This window comes from Oncorhynchus mykiss, chromosome 16 (genome assembly GCF_057628025.1).
Source record: "Oncorhynchus mykiss isolate SJ-2025 chromosome 16, ASM5762802v1, whole genome shotgun sequence".
Lineage (NCBI taxonomy): Eukaryota > Metazoa > Chordata > Actinopteri > Salmoniformes > Salmonidae > Oncorhynchus > Oncorhynchus mykiss.
This window is the reverse complement of record NC_143037.1, coordinates 17,945,565-17,969,641: the sequence shown is the minus strand read 5'-3', so window position 1 is coordinate 17,969,641 and position 24,077 is coordinate 17,945,565. Positions and strand designations below refer to the sequence as shown.

General features: G+C 41.8%; 1 protein-coding gene across 1 annotated transcript in view; it reads left to right on the top strand.

Moving 5' to 3' along the window:
- Window positions 1–24,077, top strand: part of myo1d (myosin 1D) — a 126,337-nt gene that overhangs the window by 20,363 nt on the left and 81,897 nt on the right. Inside the window, exons 2-10 of the mRNA XM_036946371.2 lie at window positions 4,892–5,100; window positions 5,715–5,808; window positions 19,759–19,924; window positions 20,036–20,089; window positions 20,670–20,765; window positions 21,422–21,538; window positions 22,874–23,077; window positions 23,446–23,591; window positions 23,844–23,958. Of these exons, the coding sequence (XP_036802266.1) occupies window positions 4,892–5,100; window positions 5,715–5,808; window positions 19,759–19,924; window positions 20,036–20,089; window positions 20,670–20,765; window positions 21,422–21,538; window positions 22,874–23,077; window positions 23,446–23,591; window positions 23,844–23,958 (1,201 nt within the window). The remainder of the gene's footprint in view (window positions 1–4,891; window positions 5,101–5,714; window positions 5,809–19,758; window positions 19,925–20,035; window positions 20,090–20,669; window positions 20,766–21,421; window positions 21,539–22,873; window positions 23,078–23,445; window positions 23,592–23,843; window positions 23,959–24,077) is intronic.

The window sequence follows — 24,077 nt, the reverse complement described above, 5'->3', positions numbered from 1 at the left end:
TGCGCTGAGTACGACAGGTGTAGGTAGACCTTACAGTGAAATGCTTACTTACAAGCCCTTAACCAGCAATGCTGTTTTAAGAAAATACCCCCCAATATAGTAAGAGGTAAGAATAACAAATAATTAAAGAGCAGCAGTAAATAACAATAGTGGGGCTATATACAGGGGCTACTGGTACAGAGTCAATGTGCGGGGGCACCGGTGCTGAGGTAATATGTACATGTAATTGCCCTCAATCCTGGTAAGCTCATACATTTTTGTCCTTTTTTTGTACTCTCTCGCCGTCTACCTCTCATCCTCCCTCTCCCTCTTTCTGCTCTGGGCCCAGCTGTGAGTTGAAGTGTGTCTGACTGGCATGACCCACAGCATTCATGTCCTTCCAGCAGTACCCCTCCCTTGAGCTGCCGGGAAACCGGAGGAGAAGGGAGAGAAGGAGGGAGGGAGAGAGGGGAGGAGCGCTGAGACATGCTGACATCAACACCCTCACGCTCTGACGCTAGAGTTGCCATAGTACCCTCCCACCCACCTCCAGTTTTTCTAAAGACCCTAGAACGTTTCTCAACCTTCCCAGAAACAGCCACCCAACGTTTAGTCTAGACTCACACTCCAGTCTGTTTGTTTATCTTTGTAATAATCTCTCTGCGTTATTGAAATCCCCTGGAATGAGACTCACTGAACCATCCAGTGGTGTCACACATACTCTCCCACAGATGTGTCTCTCATCATAATACGCGCACAATTGATTCTGTTTTTGGACAGATGCCCTCTGATCCTGAAGAGATGAGGATGGAATAGGACATGAATCATAATGTCTATTTATTAAAACCCCAGAGGTTCTGATCCTGAAGAGATGAGGATGGAATAGGACATGAATCATAATGTCTATTTATTAAAACCCCAGAGGTTCGGAAAACACCAGGACACTGTCTGTACTGTTGGAACGGCCTGACGGACTGTTTGGGTGGAACGGTAATATAGCGCAAACAGATTGTTTCCTTGTCTGCCATTGTGTTTCTTCTCTACCATATATGACGTTACTGAGTGTGGATGGAAACCAAACCACAATGGCAAAATCACACTCCCTAGTGATGTTCTCCATTTTGGACTTATATTTTCCCACGTCCCGTCTGAAACCTGTTAGGTCTACAGTAGCCTATATAGTGTTACGTAGATTCGCATTCAGCAATTTTTCTTTTTGTTGCTGTCAACTCCTAACCAGCAGAGATCACAGCCATAGATGGAACACTCCCAACTGGTAGTTCATTGTTTACATTCCCCCAGATCACATTGTACACGTGCACTTTAAGTGGGCAGCTCACTGTGTTGGCCCAGGGTATGTAGTGGAAAGGAGGCCTATCTGTACTTCTCATACAAAGACCCCCAATTGACGTGTGAACAATGGAGCGGGCAGTGCACACAGCAGCATTCTGCCCTGTAGGATGGCACAATGGCTCCTTCTCTAGTGCCAGGGGAGGCGCCACCAGCCAACCTGCCAGGCTTAGCAGCCTGCCCACCACTTCCATAGGCCCTCGGGCATGGGCAACCATGCCAGCCTGGGCACACGATGCCAACCTGGGCACACGAACACGGCGTCTCTGTGTCAGCCATGCCCAGTGGCGCGTGGCATGACGACATGAGAGGGCTCACACATGACTGGCTGCAGGAGAATGAGCCAGTCACCACCTGTGTTGACCTGTCAGAGAATTAGCCGTGGTTGTTTGGGTAGTGTACTGTAGTGTACTTTAATTAAGCTCTCGGTCTCTTTTCATTTGTTCTCTCAGTTCTCATTTAATATCTAAAGCCATCTTTCTCTTCTGTTTGTCTGTCTGGGCGTTTCAGCTGAAACGCTGGTTCGATTACAGTCAGCTCTGTGTGTTTTGGCCAGTTCTTCAACAACCATTGTGTGTATGTTGTGGCTTACCTCAATTGCTCTGTCAATGTTTGTATGTTGCTCCGTTCAGTGTTCATCATTTAAGCATGTCCAATGCACAACACATCATGACTATCAATAGGCCTATATCTAACAACACAAGATTGCTTGCTTTATCTGAATAAAACCCCATTCGGTTTTTTCGATCAGCAGACCGAACTTACCTCAATTACGAGATGGCTAAAGGTTGCAGACCATGTTTTCTCCATTAGGAGGGACAAAGGTTGTGGACCATTGCTAAATCTTTTAACCATGCCACGTGGTTAAACTCTTAGACTATCGATACCGACAGAATAAGAACAAGTCTTTGATACTAATTACTAGTCTGCAGCTAGAAATTCGGTATCATTGAACGCGAAGAACGACAACCGCCGAAACATCCATTCTATAACGAACAATCCTGAACAATCCCCTCTAACCACAACCGGGAGAGAGACGGACAGATCTACAAAAGACACAAACTTTTCACCAGCGATCAAGACGACACACTGAGCGTAAATATATATATATTGATTGCAATTGTTCCCGAATGAGTGAGCATTCATGTGTAAAGGATTAGCATTTCAATTGTTAGAATTATCACTCTGTAGTGACTTCTTAGTCGACCCCCATTTCCCCTTTTGTCTAACAAGCCGCCATGGTGGTTTAGCCCACTAGGGCACATCCTCCTATCATTACATTTACCTTTGTTTGTTTGTTTGTTTATGCATTTCTGTGAATTACTTAGCTAGTAATAAATAAATGATTTAAGACAATTGATGTATGGATGACTCATAGTGAAGACTGGGTTCGTGCAGATAACCAACCATTTACGATGTTTGGAATGAGACTAACGTGAGGTACAGTAAATAATTGATTAATTTGAAGACTAATTGATCAGATAAAATATCTGAAAAGTTATTTTAGGAAATGATAACTTTGTAATCTGAATATTTTTCCTTGGTGCCCCGACTTCTTAGTTAATTAGTTACGTGATTAATCAGTTGATCGCGTAATAACTAATTACAGAGAATCTTTGATAAAAACTATAAGTCTTCAGTTAATGATGGTAAAGACACGACAATCAGAAGCCAAGGTTTCTTTCCAGGGACTCTGTGCAAGGGCAGTGCTGTAGCAAAGGTCTTAAGATCGTAATTACGATAACCGGGTCTTTGAAATACTGTAAAATAGGATATTTTCTTAGTAACTTACCTGGCTATATCACATAAGTACATCAATATAGAGGTACACAGTCAGGAAAAGCAGTGATCCTGAAGCTGTATTCCACTGTAGGCCTCTGGAACCCAGGGCTGCCAAGGAGGAACCCAGAGGCCAGAGCAGAGGTAGGCTTGGCCCGGGGTGCAGCTGAGAAGAAAGGCTCTATTCTTCTGAGTAGGGGGAAAAGACCCTGGTCCAGCAGAGGAAGGAAGTGAGACAGGCAGGCAGGCTGCCGGAGGGCAGAGAAAAAGAGAGCGAGAGAGAGAGAGTGAGAAGGCCAAGATCTGCCCCAGTCAGCTCCTCTCTCTACATTCTACACAGCTGTAGGATCAGTGTCTTCAACTGCATATTTTTTTGTAGCCATTGGAGTTGGACCTACCAAGACCATGTTCCTGGTAGCATCCATGCCTGCATACATGCATCCCTCTAGGCTGCAGATCAGTATAGACAGCTATCATTGTCTGACGCATTGTTGTGTTGAAGGGAGGGTTGAGATATAGAGAGGGATGCTTCATTCTATAGTGATGGAGGACCTCTTTGTTTAGATAGGACGGCAGGTAGCCAAGCGGTTAGAGCAGGGGTGGGTAAACTTTTTTGGCTCGAGGGCCACATCGGGATTTTGAAATCCAACGGAGGGCCGCATTTTTTGGGTGACCAATTGTTTAATAAAATCAATTGGCGGGGGCCTCCGGAGTGGCACAGCTGTCTTGTCCCATCGCGCTCTAGCGACTCCTGTGGCAGGCCGGGCGCATGCATGCTGACACTGTCGCCAGGTGTACGGTATTTCCTCCGACACGTTGGTGCGGCTGGCTTCCGGGTTAGGCGGGCATTGTGTCAAGAAGCAGTGCGGCTTGGCTGGGTCGTGTTTCGTGGGACGCACGGCTCTCGACCTACGCCTCTCCCCGAGTCCGTACGGGAGTTGCAGCGATGAGACAAGACTGTACATACGGATTGAAGTGTCCGGCGGACTGTACTTTGCACCCCCCCCCCCCCAACCAAAAGGGCAGACAAGGTGAAATATCTGATGTGCCCTTGAACATGGCTGGCACTGTAAAACAACACATTTCACTGCACCTATCTGGTGTATGTGACAATAAAACATTTTTTTTTATAGTCTTACATAGAGAGCAGGACACTAATGTAATGTTTCTCAGCGCTAGATGCTGTTACCTCTGCACAGAGTCAGTGGATTACTGTCGATGTTGGGATGATAAGGTTGGTGATAGAACATCATAAAGGCTAATCAAGGGTTATGATGAGAGCGAGAGCAGATTGCTTGGTTGTCCAAACATGACCTCGTATAGTCTTGAGCTTTTTTGTTGTTGTGGGTATGCTAAAATGTTAGATTTGACTGGAATACCTGTACTTCTGACCAGCATTTGTGGATATGTTTTATCCACAAATGTTTTAAATATATGCCTTTTTGAAAATGTATACATTCTACTCCAAAAACGGTCCTTTTCCTCTAATAATCTTATTAATTAGCAATGTAGCATCACACGTTCAAATCAAATGTTTATTTGTCACATGCACCGAATACCACAGGTGTAGTAGACCTTACAGTGAAATGCTTACTTACAAGCCCTTAACCAACAATGCATTTTTATTTTAAATACCTACAAAAAAATATATAAAAAAATTAACAACTAATTAAAGAGCAGCAGTAAAATAACAATAGCGAGGCTATATACTGAGGGGGTACCGGTACGTTGTCAGGTGACATGAGGAGGAGTTGACCATGCTCGTTGTCTCATGTGGCTGCAGGTTTGAGAAGGGTCGTATCTACACCTACATCGGCGAGGTGGTGGTGTCGGTTAACCCTTACCGTGCCATGAACATCTACGGTCGAGACACCATCGAGCAGTACAAGGGCCGGGAGCTGTACGAGCGACCGCCACATCTCTTCGCCATCGCAGACGCAGCCTACAAAGCCATGAAGAGGAGGAACAAGGACACCTGTATTGTCATCTCAGGTAACGGGGGAAGCCCTCTGAAACGGCCAACCAAATCAGTTTTGATTGATGAATTCGTATCTGTCTAGTGAATTAATTGCAGCATAGAAATACCCAACATTATAGGATATTATAAGGGCTCATAAATGCGTATAAGAAGTAATACACGTACATAACACTGGTTCAGGTCAAATTGCGTCTTCCTTGATGCCAACTTTAGTTTTCGTTTGAAAACGTACCTTTTTAAAGTGTAAAATATTTTCTCAAAATATTGAAGTCATGTCTGACTTTTGCTCTAAAGTTTTCTGTCTGGAGTAATGTGAGTTTGTCATTTCAGTGGAAAGCCTTTTGGGGAACTCAATATGACCCTATATAGTTGAAAATAGCAGGACCAATTCTTCACCTTATTTCTAAGAAAACATTGAAAGTGGCCACAAGCTGTGACAGCGTGGTGAATCTATTTGGTTGACAGAGTGCCACTTAGTGGTGAAGAGAGGAATATTCTGTATGAAAAGGCATCAATCCCAAAACTCACCCTGAAGAAGCCTGTGTTAATATAGATGACATTTTAGACCTTCTCATTGGATTCCCTGGCACTTTCTAACACATTTTTGTGTTTCTTTTTTTCATTGCAGGGGAGAGTGGCGCCGGGAAGACTGAAGCCAGCAAATATATAATGCAATACATTGCTGCTATCACAAACCCTGGGCAAAGAGCGGAGGTGGAAAGGTGAGACGTTCTGCCGTTCTTCTGTGAGAGGTTTCCATTTGAACATTCTCAGAATGTCCATACTAAATGACCTGGGAATGCAGAAGTAATCAGAAATTGTTTGCATTCCCAGGAGTACAGTATGATAAACGAAAGTTTGAGATAGTTGTCACCATTTCACCTGTGGTATGCACTGGGAGGGTTTCTGCTAGATGGAGCAGAAATGCCTCTCTATCGCAGTAGAGAATGTGATGATTTGGGACACAGTCTTGAGTAAAAGTGCGTTGCTTGCCATGCAAGATTAATATTGGTTGAAGGTAGGCTTGGGTGATATACCGTCACACCATATACGGTGTTATTTCTAAATGTTCAATATTGTATACAAAATACCGCCTCACGGAGGTGCATACTACAGCACTGCTTATAACCAGGGTTGGGCAGGTTACTTTCTAAATGTAATCTGTTACAGTACCTGTCCAAAATTGTAATCAATAATCTGTCACACTCCAGTTCAATTGAAGGTCATGAGGCATTTCTAAGTTATATTCCTCAAGAATCAATGGCTATACAGTGAAGACATCAAAACTATGAAATTACACACATGGAATCATGTAGTAACCAAAAAAGTGTGAAACAAGTCAAGATATATTTTAGATTTTTGATTCTTCAAAGCAGCCACCCTTTGCCTTGATGACAGCTTTGCACACTCTTGACATTCTCTCAGCCAGCTTAATGAGGAATGCTTTTCCAACAGTTTTGAAGGAGTTCCCACATATGCTGAGCACTTGTTGACTGCTTTTCCTTCACTCTGCGGTCCAACTCATCCCAAACTATCTCATTTGGGTTGAGGTCGGGTGATTGTGGAGGCCAGGTCATCTGATGCAGCACTCCATCACTCCTTGGTCAATTAGCTCTTACACAGCCTGGAGGTGTGTTTTGGGTCATTGTCCTGTTGAAAACAAATGATAGTCCCACTAAGCACAAACCAGATGGGATAGCGTATTGCTGCAGAGTGCTGTGGTAGCCATGCTGGTTTAGTGTGCCGTGCATTCTAAATAAATCACAGACAGTGTCACCAGCAAAGCACCATCACACCTCCTCCTCCATGCTTCAGGGTGGGAACCACACATGCGGAGATCATCCATTCACCTACTCTGCGTCTCACAAAGACACGGCGGTTGGAACCTAAAATCCAAAATTTGGACTCATCAGACCAAAGGACAGATTTCCACCGATCTAATGTTCATTGCTCGTGTTTCTTGGCCCAAGCAAGTCTCTTGTTCTTATTTGTGTCCTTTAATAGTGGTTTCTTTACAGAAATTAGACCATGAAGGCCTGATTCACGCAGTCTCCTCTGAACAGTTGATGTTGACGTGTCTGTTACTTGAACTCTGTGAAGCATTTATTTGGGCTGCAATCTGAGGTGCTAATGAACTTATCCTCTGCAGCAGAGATAACTTTGGGTGTTCGTTTCCTGTGGCGGTCCTCATGAGAGCCAGTTTCATCTCAAATGTAAAATATATTTTGATTTGTTTAACACTTTTTTGGTTACTACATGATTCCATATGTGTTATTTCATAGTTTTGATGTCTTCACTATTATTCAACAATTAATAAAATAGTCAAAATAAAGAAAAACCCAGGAATGAGTAGGTGTATCCAAACCTTTGACTGGTACTGTATACCAAGTCTTTTTTGATATTCTCAGAGGACCGTTATTTGCATGTTTTAACCACTCCTATATAAATGGTAGATTACCAGACACATTTGTTGTTATTCATCCTAACATCGTTACCCTCTAGCAACAGATACAGGGATACAGGGATACATACACACATACTCACACTCATACACCCTAAACCCCTTTCTACCACAAACAAACATAAGCTCAGATGCTCAAGTCTTTCCATCCCTGAGCCCAATTCAAGAAAGGACTTGATTTACAAATTCATATACAGTTGCAGCTGTTTGAGAACGCATGCAATATTGAGCTAAGGCTGGCAAAAATGGGGAGATTTGATGAACCATTTTCAAGTCCTGGGTGATGGAGATCAGATACACCCCCTTCCCCTGAAACACACACATGCTGGTCCCCCGTTGTGACCATTTTCCCAAGCATCTCTGTTCCGTCAGACTTTGGGGCCACAATAATATACCCCCTCTCTGATTGTCCGAGGGTGACCCCCTCCCAATGGGTTACTGCATCTAGTGTTTCCAGCACTGCCATGACCTGGGTGGAGGCACCCCACCGGAATCCCCACCGGCTAGGTACAAGGTCGTCAAGGTTCTCATTAGCAGCTTTGGAATTTTCTTGTATGTTATGCTATCCCTTCAGGGGGCTTTGGCTTTGTAGGACCAACCCTGCCAGGCAGGCTCAGAATCTTGAGGGGAAAGTGCTGCTTTTTTAGTTCTCTTTAGTTTATGGGTCGCTCTGGTGGGTGTCTAGGGTATGAGATTGGGGAACGTTCAATTATGATAGGACAATAAATAAATAAACTAGATTTATCATTTATTTTAAAATGTACAGTGGGGCAAAAAAGTATTTAGTCAGCCACCAATTGTGCAAGTTCTCCCACTTAAAAAGATGAGAGAGGCCTGTCATTTTCATCATAGGTACACTTCAACTATGACAGACAAAATGAGGGAAAAAAATCCAGAAAATCACATTGTAGGATTTTTAATGAATTTATTTGCAAATTATGGTGGAAAATAAGTATTTGGTCAATAACAAAAGTTTATCTCAATACTTTGTTATATACCCTTAGGTCATTACAACTTGTTTTTCAACCACTCCACAAATTCCTTGTTAACAAACTATAGTTTTGACGAGTCGGTTAGGACATCTACTTTGTGCATGACACAATTACTTTTTCCAACAATTATTTACAGACAGATAATTTCACTTAGAATTCACTGTATCACCATTCCAGTGGGTCAGAAGTTTACATACACTAAGTTTACTGTGCCTTTAAACAGCTTGGAAAATTCCATCAAATGATGCCATGGCTTCAGAAGCTTCTGATAGGCTAATTGACGTCATTTGAGCCTATTGGAGGTGTACTTGTGGATGTATTTCAAGGCCTACCTTCAAAATTTCAAAAGAAATCAGCCAAGACCTCAGAAAAAATATTGTAGACCTCCACAAGTCTGGTTCATACTTGGGAGCAATTTGCAAACGCCTGAAAGTACCACGTTCATCTGTACAAACAATAGTACGCAAGTGTAAACACCATGGGACCACGCAGCCATCACACCGCTCAGGAAGGAGATGCATTCTGTCTCCTAGAGATGAATGTACTTTGGTGCGAAAAGTGCAAATCAATCCCAGAACAACAGCAAAGGACCTTGTGAATATTCTGGAGGAAACAGGTACAAAAGTATCTATATCCACAGTAAAACGAGTCCTATATCGACATAACCTGAAAGGCTGTTCAGCAAGGAAAAGGCCACTGCTCCAAAACTGCCATAAAAAATCCAGACTATGGTTTGCAACTGCACATGGAGAGAAAGATGGAACTTTTTGGAGAAATGTTCTCTGGTCTGATGAAACGAAATAGAACTGTTTGGCCATAATGACCATCGTTTGGAGGAAAAATGGGGAGGCTTGCAAGCTGAAGAACACCATCCCAACCATGAAGCGCAGGGGTGGCAGCATCATGTTATGGGGGTGCTTTGCTGCAGGAGGGACTGGTGGACTTTACAAAATAGATGGCATCATGAGGATGGAAAATGATGTAGATATATTGAAACAACATCTCAAGACATCAGTCAGGAAGTTAAAGCTTGGTCGCAAATGGGTCTTCCAAATAGACAATGACCCCAAGCATACTTCCAAAGTTGTGGCAAAATAGCTTAAGGACAACAAAGTCAAGGTATTGGAGTAGCCATCACAAAGCCCTGACCTCAATCCTATAGAATATGTGTGGGCAGAACTGAAAAAGCGTGTGCGAGCAAGGAGGCCTACAAACCTGACTCAGTTACACCAGCTCTGTCAGGAGAAATGGGCCAAGATTCACCCAAAGGTTTGTGGGAAGCTTGTGGAAGGCTACCTGAAACATTTGACCCAAGTTAAACAATTTAAAGGCAATGCTACCCAATACTAATTGAGTGTATTTAAACTTCTGACCCACTGGGAATGTGATGAAAGAAAAAAAAAGCTGAAATAAATCATTCTCTCTACTATTATTCTGACATTTCACATTCTTAAAATTAAGTGGTGATCCTAACTGACCTAAGACAGGGAATTGTTACTAGGATTAAATGTCAGGAATTGTGAAAAACTGAGTTTAAAAGTATTTGGCTAAGGTGTATGTAAACTTCCGACTTCAACTGTATATATTTTATTACAATCCCTACCATGGCTAGTATTGGGTCTTTCTTACCATTATTCGACTCCTCTATGGGATCGTTGTAATATTTAGAATAGCCATGGATAAGTCTTTGTGTCTCAGAACATTTGGTTATCAATATGCAGTTTATCGACTACGGGAGCTACACTTTTCCCTTATAATCTATTCACCTTGAAGATTGGGTACAGAACTTTGCACCATTCTCCAATTTCTTTCGGGAATTGATCATTCATGCCTATTTTCGTGCCAGCAAGTCTTTCACCCAGGCTTTTAACCAAAGTCGAGGGCCTGCACTCCGTGCCAATATATCCTCCAAACACCAGCTTTCAGGGCTTTATCATTTTATATGGGTTAGAAAAATATTCAAATAATGTTTGACACCAACCATTGTATTAATTTATTCATACTATTTCATCCTTCCACAAAATATAGTCCCGACACAAATCTAAGGTTTGCCAGCCAGCTGGTCTTTTGTTGTATTTTTGTTCTATATCTATGGATGCGACCCATTCGTTCATTCTAAATGTTCCATTGCCATACTGGCTGGCGTTCTTAACCCTTGCTTGCTAGCTGGCCAACTACAGCTAACTTAGTCAAGTCAAATAGTGCAGCCAGAATAACAGCAAATTAGCTACATTTGCATTTGTTTAACCTGTTTTCTAGTGACATTTATTTGGATACATCCATAACAGTGAGCTAATGATGCATGATTTCGCCTGGCATAGAAAATGTGCTCTCTTGTCAGGACACTATTGTTCAGATGAGCTAGCCAACAACACAGCTAACACAATCACTTCAAACTGAAGCTGGAAAGACAGCTGCATAGCTGCATTTCGTTTAGTTTTACCTGTTTTCTGTTGACATTATTTGTATATATCCTTAAAAATTATGCCAGCTGATTCTTGATTTCGACTGGCTGATAAAAGCTCCCTGCCTGTCTGTCGTGTCCCGACACATTCATTACTATGGGACAGCTGAAGATTGAATTTCAATATGGAAACAATGCTGCAAATGTCAGAGAGGTTTATGCAAATCTCCACTGCTAGTCTAAAATAAATTGGAGATAATGTCTAGATGCTTTTATAATGGATAACAAGTTTATACATTGCCTGGCTGGGCTGATGACAGTGGATTGCGCAGTGAGATGGAACAGAGTAAATAGGCATTTCAACCTCATAGCTTTTAGCTGGTGGTAACTTGTGGAGTAGACACCGGCTGGAATGCGGATTTAGCCAATCAGCATCCAGGATTAGACCCACCCGTTGTATATATCCTTATAGGCCTTATCTTCTAAAGTACACATGCTGTATTATATCTCCTATCAGCAGTAGTGTAGTGCTATTAATGACATCATTATTTCCTGAAAGTTTGTACCGACAGATGTAGCGTATCAAATATCATTGTAGAACAGGCCTATGCATAAAATACATTCTCCAATACATCCTCCAATTTGGGGTGGCAGGTAGCCATTGGGCGAGTAACCGAAAGGTTGGTAGATCAAATCCCCGAGCTGACAAGGTAAACATCTGTCGTTCTGTCCCTGAACAAGGCAGTTAACACACTGTTCCTAGGCCATCATGTAAAATAAGAATTTGTTATTAACTGACTTGCCTAGTTAATAAAGGTTACATTTCTTTTAAATATAAAAAATTGCAATGTCTGCCTATGCCCACACATATTGTCTCAAGGAAATGCAACATTTTTCATACCCTCAAACATTCCTCAATTCAAAATCACTGTCCATCGTGAATTCTTTACGTATTTTCCGGTGAAAAATCCCAAACTGCGTCTGCATGCCAATAATTTGATTGATCTTAATCAGTTTCATGGGAATATGCATTTTGAGCTAATTAGACCAGATGGTGTCAACAAACTATTAGCCTTTTCTTGTATTTTGTTTCAATAAAAGCATATCGCGCTCTGTTGAGATTTGGTGCATGATCATTTTTTGGGGACTCGTCAGCCTAAGCTAACCATCCTAAAATCTCGTTAGGTGTTTTTGGTGTAACATTATAGGCCTACTATTCTATGCTATTATATTTAGTTCTGTTTTGTAAAACTCAAATGAATCATTATGTGATCTTGCGAGACATTGATTTAGCTTTGATCTAACTTTACTAAACGAGCACCATTGTGAGAATTGATAATCTTCTATTTGTAATAATAATACTAGGCCTAAGTGATGAGAAGGACTGTTAGCCGTAGGCAACATATCTTGATGAGTGTTACTTTAAACGATTGGAGCGCCCTTCCTGGTGATGAAAGGACAGCGTCAGGATCGCTCAGTGATATACCAAGTCTTTTTTGATATTCTCAGAGGACCGTTATTAGCATGTTTTAACCACTCCTATATAAATGGTAGATTACCAGACACATTTGTTGTTATTCATCCTAACATCATTACCTTCTAGCAACAGATGTGGGATACATACACACATACACACACTCATACACCCTCAACCCCTTTCTACCACAAACAAACATAAGCTCAGATGCTCAAGTCTTTCCATCCGTGAGCCCAATTCAAGAAAGGACTTGATTTACAAATTCATATACAGTTGCAGCTGTTTGAGAACGCATGCAATATTGAGCTAAGGCTGGCAAAAATGGGGAGATTTGATGAACCATTTTCAAGTCCTGGGTGATGGAGATCAGATACACCCCCTTCCCCTGAAACACACACACGCTGGTCCCCCGTTGTGACCATTTTCCCAAGCATCTCTGTTCCGTCAGACTTTGGGGCCACAATAATATACCCCCTCTCTGATTGTCCGAGGGTGACCCCCTCCCAATGGGTTACTGCATCTAGTGTTTCCAGCACTGCCATGACCTGGGTGGAGGCACCCCACCGGAATCCCCACCGGCTAGGTGCAAGGTCGTCAAGGTTCTCATTAGCAGCTTTGGAATTTTCTTGTATGTTATGCTATCCCTTCAGGGGGCTTTGGCTTTGTAGGACCAACCCTGCCAGGCAGGCTCAGAATCTTGAGGGGAAAGTGCTGCTTTTTTAGTTCTCTTTAGTTTATGGGTCGCTCTGGTGGGTGTCTAGGGTATAGGATTGGGGAACGTTCAATTATGATAGGACAATAAATAAATAAACTAGATTTATCATTTATTTTAAAATGTACAGTGGGGCAAAAAAGTATTTAGTCAGCCACCAATTGTGCAAGTTCTCCCACTTAAAAAGATGAGAGAGGCCTGTCATTTTCATCATAGGTACACTTCAACTATGACAGACAAAATGAGGGAAAAAAATCCAGAAAATCACATTGTAGGATTTTTAATGAATTTATTTGCAAATTATGGTGGAAAATAAGTATTTGGTCAATAACAAAAGTTTATCTCAATACTTTGTTATATACCCTTAGGTCATTACAACTTGTTTTTCAACCACTCCACAAATTCCTTGTTAACAAACTATAGTTTTGACGAATCGGTTAGGACATCTACTTTGTGCATGACACAATTACTTTTTCCAACAATTATTTACAGACAGATAATTTCACTTAGAATTCACTGTATCACCATTCCAGTGGGTCAGAAGTTTACATACACTAAGTTTACTGTGCCCTTAAACAGCTTGGAAAATTCCATCAAATGATGCCATGGCTTCAGAAGCTTCTGATAGGCTAATTGACGTCATTTGAGCCTATTGGAGGTGTACTTGTGGATGTATTTCAAGGCCTACCTTCAAAATTTCAAAAGAAATCAGCCAAGACCTCAGAAAAAATATTGTAGACCTCCACAAGTCTGGTTCATACTTGGGAGCAATTTGCAAACGCCTGAAAGTACCACGTTCATCTGTACAAACAATAGTACGCAAGTGTAAACACCATGGGACCACGCAGCCATCACACCGCTCAGGAAGGAGATGCATTCTGTCTCCTAGAGATGAATGTACTTTGGTGCGAAAAGTGCAAATCAATCCCAGAACAACAGCAAAGGACCTTGTGAATATTCTGGAGGAAACAGGTACAAAAGTATCTATATCCACAGTAAAACGAGTCCTATATCGACATAACCTGAAAGGCTGTTCAGCAAGGAAAAGGCCACTGCTTCAAAACTGCCATAAAAAATCCAGACTATGGTTTGCAACTGCACATGGAGAGAAAGATGGAACTTTTTGGAGAAATGTTCTCTGGTCTGATGAAACGAAATAGAACTGTTTGGCCATAATGACCATCGTTTGGAGGAAAAATGGGGAGGCTTGCAAGCTGAAGAACACCATCCCAACCATGAAGCGCAGGGGTGGCAGCATCATGTTATGGGGGTGCTTTGCTGCAGGAGGGACTGGTGGACTTTACAAAATAGATGGCATCATGAGGATGGAAAATGATGTAGATATATTGAAACAACATCTCAAGACATCAGTCAGGAAGTTAAAGCTTGGTCGCAAATGGGTCTTCCAAATAGACAATGACCCCAAACATACTTCCAAAGTTGTGGCAAAATAGCTTAAGGACAACAAAGTCAAGGTATTGGAGTAGCCATCACAAAGCCCTGACCTCAATCCTATAGAATATGTGTGGGCAGAACTGAAAAAGCGTGTGCGAGCAAGGAGGCCTACAAACCTGACTCAGTTACACCAGCTCTGTCAGGAGAAATGGGCCAAGATTCACCCAAAGGTTTGTGGGAAGCTTGTGGAAGGCTACCTGAAACATTTGACCCAAGTTAAACAATTGAAAGGCAATGCTACCCAATACTAATTGAGTGTATTTAAACTTCTGACCCACTGTGAATGTGATGAAAGAAAAAAAAAGCTGAAATAAATAATTCTCTCTACTATTATTCTGACATTTCACATTCTTAAAATTAAGTGGTGATCCTAACTGACCTAAGACAGGGAATTGTTACTAGGATTAAATGTCAGGAATTGTGAAAAACTGAGTTTAAAAGTATTTGGCTAAGGTGTATGTAAACTTCCGACTTCAACTGTATATATTTTATTACAATCCCTACCATGGCTAGTATTGGGTCTTTCTTACCATTATTCGACTCCTCTATGGGATCGTTGTAATATTTAGAATAGCCATGGATAAGTCTTTGTGTCTCAGAACATTTGGTTATCAATATGCAGTTTATCGACTACAGGAGCTACACTTTTCCCTTATAATCTATTCACCTTGAAGATTGGGTACAGAACTTTGCACCATTCTCCAATTTCTTTCGGGAAATGATCATTCATGCCTAATTTCGTGCCAGCAAGTCTTTCACCCAGGCTTTTAACCAAAGTCGAGGGACTGCAATCCGTGCCAATATATCCTCCAAACACCAGCTTTCAAGGCTTTATCATTTTATATGGGTTAGAAAAATATTCAAATAAAGTTTGACACATTTTCATAAAAAAACATTGTATTAATTTATTCATACTATTTCATCCTTCCACGAAATATAGTCCCGACACAAATCTAAGGTTGCTACACAAGCCAGCTGGTCTTTTGTTGCTAGAGACGCGACCCAGTCACTAAGTATTTTTGTTCTTTATCTATGGATGCAACCCATTCGTTCATTCTAAATGTTCCATTGCCATACAGGCTGGTGTTCTTAACCCTTGCTTGCTAGCTGGCCAACTACGGCTAACTTAGTCAAGTCAAATAGTGCAGCCAGAATAACAGAAAATTAGCTACATTTGCGTTTGTTTAACCTGTTTTCTAGTGACATTTATTTGGATACATCCATAACAGTGAGCTAATGATGCATGATTTCGCCTGGCATAGAAAATGTGCTCTCTTGTCAGGACCCTGTTGTTCAGATGAGCTAGCCAACAACACAGATAACACAATCACTTCAAACTGAAGCTGGAAAGACAGCTGCATAGCTGTATTTCGTTTAGTTTTACCTGTTTTCTGTCGACATTATTTGTATATATCCTTAAAAAATTATGCCAGCTGATTCTTGATTTCGACTGGCTGATAAAAGCTCCTTGCCTGTCTGTCGTGTGCCGACACATTCATTACTATGGGACAGCTGGAGATTGAATTTAAATATGGAAAATGCTGCAAATGTCAGAGAGGTTTATGCAAATCTCCACTGCTAGTCTAAAATAAATTGGAGCTAATGTCTAGATGCTTTTATAATGGATATCAGGTTTATACATTGCCTGGCTGGGCTGATGAGACAGTGGATTGCGCAGTGAGATGGAACAGAGTAAATAGGCATTTCAACCTCATAGCTTTTAGCTGGTGGTAACTTGTGGAGTAGACACCGGCTGGAATGCGGATTTAGCCAATCAGCATCCAGGATTAGACCCACCCGTTGTATATATCCTTATAGGCCTTATCTTCTAAAGTACACATGCTGTATTATATCTCCTATCAGCAGTAGTGTAGTGCTATTAATGACATCATTATTTCCTGAAAGTTTGTACCGACAGATGTAGCGTATCAAATATCATTGTAGAACAGGCCTATGCATAAAATACATTCTCCAATACATCCTCCAATTTGGGGTGGCAGGTAGCCATTGGGCCAGTAACCGAAAGGTTGCTAGATCAAATCAAATCTGTCGTTCTGTCCCTGAACAAGGCAGTTAACACACTGTTCCTAGGCCATCATTGTAAAATAAGAATTTGTTATTAACTGACTTGCCTAGTTAATAAAGGTTACATTTCTTTTAAATGTAAAAAATTGCAATGTCTGCCTATGCCCACACATATTGTCTCAAGGAAATGCAACATTTTTTCATACCCTCAAACATTCCTCAATTCAAAATCACTGTCCATCGTGAATTCTTTACGTTTTTTCCGGTGAAAAAATCCCAAACTGCATCTGCATGCCAATAATTTGATTGATCTTAATCAGTTTCATGGGAATATGCATTTTGAGCTAATTAGACCAGATGGTGTCAACAAACTATTAGCCTTTTCTTGTATTTTGTTTCAATAAAAGCATATCGCGCTCTGTTGAGATTTGGTGCATGATCATTTTTTGGGGACTCGTCAGCCTAAGCTAACCATCCTAAAATCTCGTTAGGTGTTTTTGGTGTAACATTATAGGCCTACTATTCTATGCTATTATATTTAGTTCTGTTTTGTAAAACTCAAATGAATCATTATGTGATCTTGCGAGACATTGATTTAGCTTTGATCTAACTTTACTAAACGAGCACCATTGTGAGAATTGATAATCTTCTATTTGTAATAATAATACTAGGCCTAAGTGATGAGAAGGACTGTTAGCCGTAGGCAACATATCTTGATGAGTGTTACTTTAAACGATTGGAGCGCCCTTCCTGGTGATGAAAGGACAGCGTCAGGATCGCTCAATGATAAAGAAGTTGAACCAACTTAGCCATTCGGTCAGTTCAGGAATAATTTTCAGTATTGCCTAATAGACCTACGACCACGTGGTATAGCTATTTGTACACTACAGCCTAATGTAAATACAAATACATTTAGCTTGATATCATTGCACTGTTTGCGAGGAGAGCTTTAGTTGCGAGTAGGCATTTGATTGTATTTTGTAGCCTAAACTACACTGTATCATAAATCAACTTTGATTTGATTAGCTTGAACACATGGTTACAATATTTTTTGTTTTTGTTTTTTATATATTTTTTCTTCTAAATGTAACCTTTTATTTAATTGGGCAAGTCAGTTAAGAACAAATTCTTATTTACAATGACAGCCTACCCTAATATACCCTATTACAGAATAAAAGAAAACAGAGGTCAACTATCAATTCATATAATTGATTTGCATAGATTAAACAGGCTATCAAGTCAATTGACCAAGTAGTGTACATAAATCATTACTACCTAGAATTGCAGGAATTTTATTTTCAAATAGCCATAAAATCAATCTTTTAGTGTAGTTTATTAACTCATCCTAAACTATAAACTAAATGTGCCTCCCGAGTGGCGCAGTGGTCACAACAGATCCTGGTTCGATCCCGGGCTGTGTTGCGACCGGGAGACCCATGAGGCGGCGCACAATTGGCCCAGCGATGTCCGGGTTAAGGGAGGGTTTGGCCAGCCGGGATGTCCTTGTCCCATCGCTCTCTAGCGACTCCTTGTGGTGGCCAGGCATATGCACTCTGACTTCGGTCGCCAGCTGTACAGTGTTTCCTCCGACACAATGGTGCGGCTGGCTTCCGGGTTTAAGCGAGCAGTGTGTCAAGAAACAGTGAGGCTTGGCAGGGGACGCATGGCTCTCGACTGTCGCCTGTCCCGAGTCCGTACAGGAGTTGCAGTGATGGGACAAGACTGTAACTACCAATTGGATATCATGAAATTGGGGAGAATTTTTTATATTTTTAAGAAACATATAATATCTGAAAATGTAGCTTCACGGCAGCGTGTTTTTTCAGTTTAGTTTGTAGCTAGCTACAGCTTGTTTGACCCGTTGTTAAAAACTATAACCTAAATGCATTATTGCGAAGCCTACAGTTCTTCATCGTCCTTGACAACACCAGAGAAGACAGGGAAGAAACCACCATTTACCTCTAGGCTGCTATACATATTGATTTGGTTTGTCTTTCTATCGTTTTCCATTGAATTTCAGTGGTAATTAAATATAATTTATATAAAATGTATCTGAATTAATTTTACAGAATTCGATTTACCAAAAGTGAGAGAGTATCACTCCATGCAGCACTACACCCCTGCCTATCAGGTCATTACTAGTTATTACCCCTGTTATCATTTCTACATTGGCCCAAGGATCAAAGCTCAGCTGTATAAATGCTTTATAACCCTCCTTATGACACACACATGATTGGCACACACCACTCGTAATAAAAACCCAGAAATAGGGCTGTTTATGGCCTTTTAGTGCTGAATATATTGCCCTTGACCCACTACATCTTCCCTGTAGCCATTTTAAAGGAGTAAAACTGTCGTTTTGTGTTATTTTAAGACAGAGAGTACAAGTCACGTTTATAAGCCCACAACTCTCCCAGTTCTGCCCTGCATGTAAGGAAATGCTACAGGCTGTATGGAGCTCCGACTAATGGGATAGCCAGAGCGGGTGGTATATGTGCGCTGCGGTGCTCGTGTTTGTATGGGCCATGGGAGGAGGCGTGCACCCCAGCACAGAGTATGTTGTGAGGAGCCTGTGGTCTGACCCAGCACTACACAGCATAAATACACAGCATAAATATCCAGGGCCAACGTAGTCTCTGTGCTAAATGGAGTTGTCGTATACTGCACATGAACATGTTGATATAAGACACTCCAACCATCTATAACCTTGTCCTAACACAGATGGGCCCTGTAAGGGACAGGCAACTGTAGGATCTGACCGAGTAATGACAGTTCTACCTAAATCGGTGTAAAATGGAGAACTTACAGGGATAGTGTAAGATTCTGGCCAGCGTACCTGTAGACTTCCAGTCGTTGTGCTAACGCATGTTAGCAATGGCTCGCGAAGCTGCCTTTAATTTCATTCATACTGCACGCGGAGAAATGGTATCCACGAGTTCATCTGACTCGGAGTAAGTAGAACAATACCAGAATGTCGTACTATCCCTTTAAGTCTTAACTCTCGTGTATCTACCTCACACTACTATATTCATCCCCGTCGTCCTCCATAGGCCACCTTATTGTTTATCTCCGTGGGTTAGTATCAGTTGATAGGAGCCCGGCGAGCCGTTAGTATCACTGAGAACATGTGTCGCCTCTCTCTCCAGGGTGAAAAACATGCTGCTGAAATCCAACTGTGTACTAGAGGCCTTCGGCAACGCCAAGACCAACCGCAACGACAACTCCAGCCGCTTCGGCAAGTACATGGACATCAACTTCGACTTCAAGGGAGATCCCATCGGGGGCCACATCAACAACTACCTGCTGGAGAAGGTAGGGGGCGCTAGAAAATACATGTTTTATTCCCGATGAGATCACCTGTATAAATAAAGATCAAATATATTTCTCTCTGAATCAACTAAACTAAATCTGTTTCTCTTACAGTCCAGAGTCATCTTCCAACAGGAGGGGGAGAGAAGCTTCCACTCTTTCTACCAGGTGTGTGTGAGCGTTTACGTGTGTGTTACACGCCAGACTGATGCCACCATAAGCTGGTATCCAGACCAGATGGGCCGTGGGTCTGTGACTGTGTTAATCATAAAGGCATGGTGATGTCATAGCTGTTACAGCCCCGTGCTGTCAGTTGAAAATATATATCCATCTTCTCACCCCATTATCTCCACTAATAAACCTCCATCTTTCTCACTCCATAAACTCCCGATTCTCAAGGGACTTCACCCTCCATTGGTCCGGTCTCGCTATCTAGATTATTATTTTCCTTTGCTCCATTTTACTGGGGAGTTACATATGACTAACGGCAACATTCAAATTAAATAGGGGGCGGCAGGTAGCTTAGCTGTTAAAAGCATTGAGCCAGTAACCAAAAGGTCACTAGTTCGAATCCCTGAGCCGGCAAGGTGAAAAATATGTCTGTGCCCTTGAGCAAGGCAATTAACCCTAATTACTCCTGTAAGTCGCTAAATGTAAGTGGTTTAGAATGTAAATACTGAACAGTCATAGGCATGTGTTGCTACTGACTCAGTCTCCATCTCTCTCATTCTCTATCCGTTCTCTTCAGATGGTTAAAGGAGGTCCTGAGTCTCTCTTGCGGTCCCTCCACGTCTCGAAGGACCCCACAGCCTTCAACTACATCAAAGTGGGAGGCCACATCAAGGTACTGTAGTTTACTACAGAACTATATCTAGTTTGAACCCTAATTTTGTATAAACACAAAAACAAGTTCTAGACAGAGAATGTCACTATCATGCTGTGTTTATTTGGTCACACTGTTTATTTTCCCAGGAATTAAGATACACAAGCCCAGCTATTAAAACATAGTTTAATTAAAGCAGGCATATCCGTTCTGCTGTCTCTGCACTTTAAGCTAAACGAGTAGGAACAAAACAATATTTTATAGCAACAAACAACGTGACGTCATGGAACAGAACAGAGCTAGGGTCCACACTGCTGAGGGGGTTTGTACATGGTCCCATTTTTATAGGAATAGTCCCCGACTGACACTCAGTGTTCTGTCTTGAAGACATTTGTGGTCATCTAGTGATTCCTACTGTATGACTTTGGCTGCTGGGAGAGGAAACATGTTAGGAATGAACTCGTCCTTGCCAAAGTGAGGAAGTGGTGTACTTGGCCAGTGTTACAGACGGACCCAAAGTAGATGCCAAGTAAATATCTTGACTAAATTCACGACACTAGCTGGAAGTTTTCCTTCAAAACTGACCAAATGTAACGTGATTTGTGTGAAACGAGGTGACAAATACTTTCCAATTGTTTTACTCCTCCATCTCCCTCCTTTCTCTCTCCCTGTCACAGTCGTCCATCGACGATGGTGGCGATTTCAAAGCAGTGGCAGACGCCATGAAGGTGATCGGCTTCACAGCAGATGAGCTCCAGACGGTTTACAAGGTCCTGGCCACTATCCTGCACCTGGTAATACCCCATGCTAACTCCTAACCCTATTGGCCTGCCAGCAGGGTTAGCATAGGTTCCATTGGAACAGGGTTAAATGTGCAGTGCCTTGTGAAAACCTACACACCCCTTGTACAGTCTTCACATTTTGCTGCTTTAAAATGTCATCTAAAAAGGGACTGACTACATTAGGTTGTTTTCCTATTTGATCTATACAACCTACTCCACATTCTAAAAATATATTACACATTTTGAAGAAATACAAAATGAGGATTGCGTATGTCTCCACAACCAAGAGTTACTGCCTGGTGGAAGCAGGTAATATATTACACACATTACAGCTGTGAATCATTTTGAATAAGATTCTACCAACCTTGCACAACATGCTGTATATGCATTGTTTTTGTCAAAATTGCTCAAGCTCAGAACATTTGGTTGGGAATTGTTGATGGACAGCAATATTTAAACCTTGTCTTAGATGTATTAAGTCATGAAAGAGGCCATTCCGACTGGACTATTTGCAAACAGGTTGTTAAATAATACTGCAAGACAACTCCGCAACGACACAATTTAAATTAAAAACTACAGATTTGGGTAAAATCCAAAACAACACAACGCAGAAGTGAAACCCTCTGTATTGTGGTGGCAGCATCATGTTATGGGTATGCTTGTCATCGGCAGGAACTGGGGAGTTTGTTAGTTAAAGGAAAACCTAACCCTGGGATGTAGTTTTATTTTGTAGCGAGACAATTACACACCTTTTTATCTAAAGACACACCAGAATGGCTTTCCGAGAGGTGTTACGTGTTCCTGTGTGGTCTAGCCTCATTCCTGACCTAAATTTGCATGAAAATCAGAGACGACCTTTGAATATTGCTGTCCATTAATGATTCTCAACCAAATTTCATGAGCATGACTGAGAAATTCGAAGAAAAACATATGTTGCCCTAAGAGTTGAGCAAAGTTGGTAGAATATTATTTGAAAATCATTCACAGCTGTAATGGCTGCCGAAGGAGCGTCCACCAAGTGTTTTTTATGTATTCATTTGGAAAATGTTCTAAATGTCATTCACTTTGTGAATGTCGAGTAGTTTGTGTAGATCTGTAGGAAAATAAATGAATGTAATCCTTTTTAGATGTATTTTTAAGGCAGCAAAATGTGACGACTGTGTAAAGGGTTTGTAGACTTTCACTAGGCACTGTATACTCAGCAATATGTCGTCATCATTTGAATGGAAACTGTCCAGCCATTTGTTTGTGCTATTCTCCTCCCCTTCTCTCCAATGCTATTACTCCACATAGTCTCTTTAGTTTACAGTTTTCTTCCTGTATTTACCTCCATGTGACCTCTCCCAGGGCAACCTGACGTTTGGTGTGGATGGTGACACAACACTGATTGAGAACTCCAAGGTGGTGGCGGTGATCGGGGACCTGCTGGCCACTAAGGAGGAGAATGTTGAGAAGGCCCTGCTCTACCGCACTGTGGCCACCGGCCGTGACGTCATTGACAAGCAACACACAGCCCAGGAGGCCAGCTACGGCCGGGACGCCTTGGCTAAGGTACGCTATATTAATCGATGCACAGTTAACTGTCAACATGCTGACTCTTCGCTAAGGTAGCTATCTAGCACGCTACACTACATTAGCCGCTTCGTTAACAGCAGCTATTGCCAACTCTCAACGATAATGCCAACTCTCAATGATAATGCCAACTCTCAAAAAGGGTTTGTGAAATGGGCCCAATGTTGATTTAGACGTGGTAGTGCTACCCGTTTTTTTAAGTAACCAGTGTAACATCTTATGAATGCTTCTGCGTAAAAGAGGAACCAATGTAGGTAGGCTGACTATGGATGCATTTCACTCTGCTTTCTGTCAATTGATTTTGGTCTACTGTTGTCTGCCTTGGTGTTGGGGCTTGTGACCAACAGGCTATGTACGAAAGAATGTTCTGTTGGATCGTGGGAAGGATCAATGATGTCATCGAAGTAAAAAACTATGATGCCAAAGTCCACGGGAAGAACACGGTCATCGGCGTGCTGGACATCTACGGCTTTGAGATCTTTCAGAACAACAGGTTATGAGCCGTGTCCGCTAGAAATACGTCAACATAGAATGTACTTCAGCATAGAACGTCTACTTGAGTTGGTCTCTTTTCTTATACATCAATATGAAATGTACTGGATTTATACAGATTTAGTGTCAATCTCTCTGTCATGACACTTAGTTGATTTGTATGTAACACAGCATAAAACATGTATGGTCTAGTTCAATTTAAACCAGGGTCACAGTCATTCACTCACCCTCTCCTTGTCTGTCTGTCTGTCAGCTTTGAACAGTTCTGTATTAACTACTGTAATGAGAAGCTGCAGCAGCTCTTCATTCAGCTGGTGCTGAGGCAGGAACAGGAAGAGTACCAGCGCGAGGGAATCCCCTGGAAACATGTAAGGCCGCATCTTGGTTCCACACCACTCATGTCTTGTATCGCCTACGGCAGCATTGTCACTTTGCCTCAAGTCATTCTCCTTCCCATTGAATATGACTACTAGGAGCGTCTTACTCC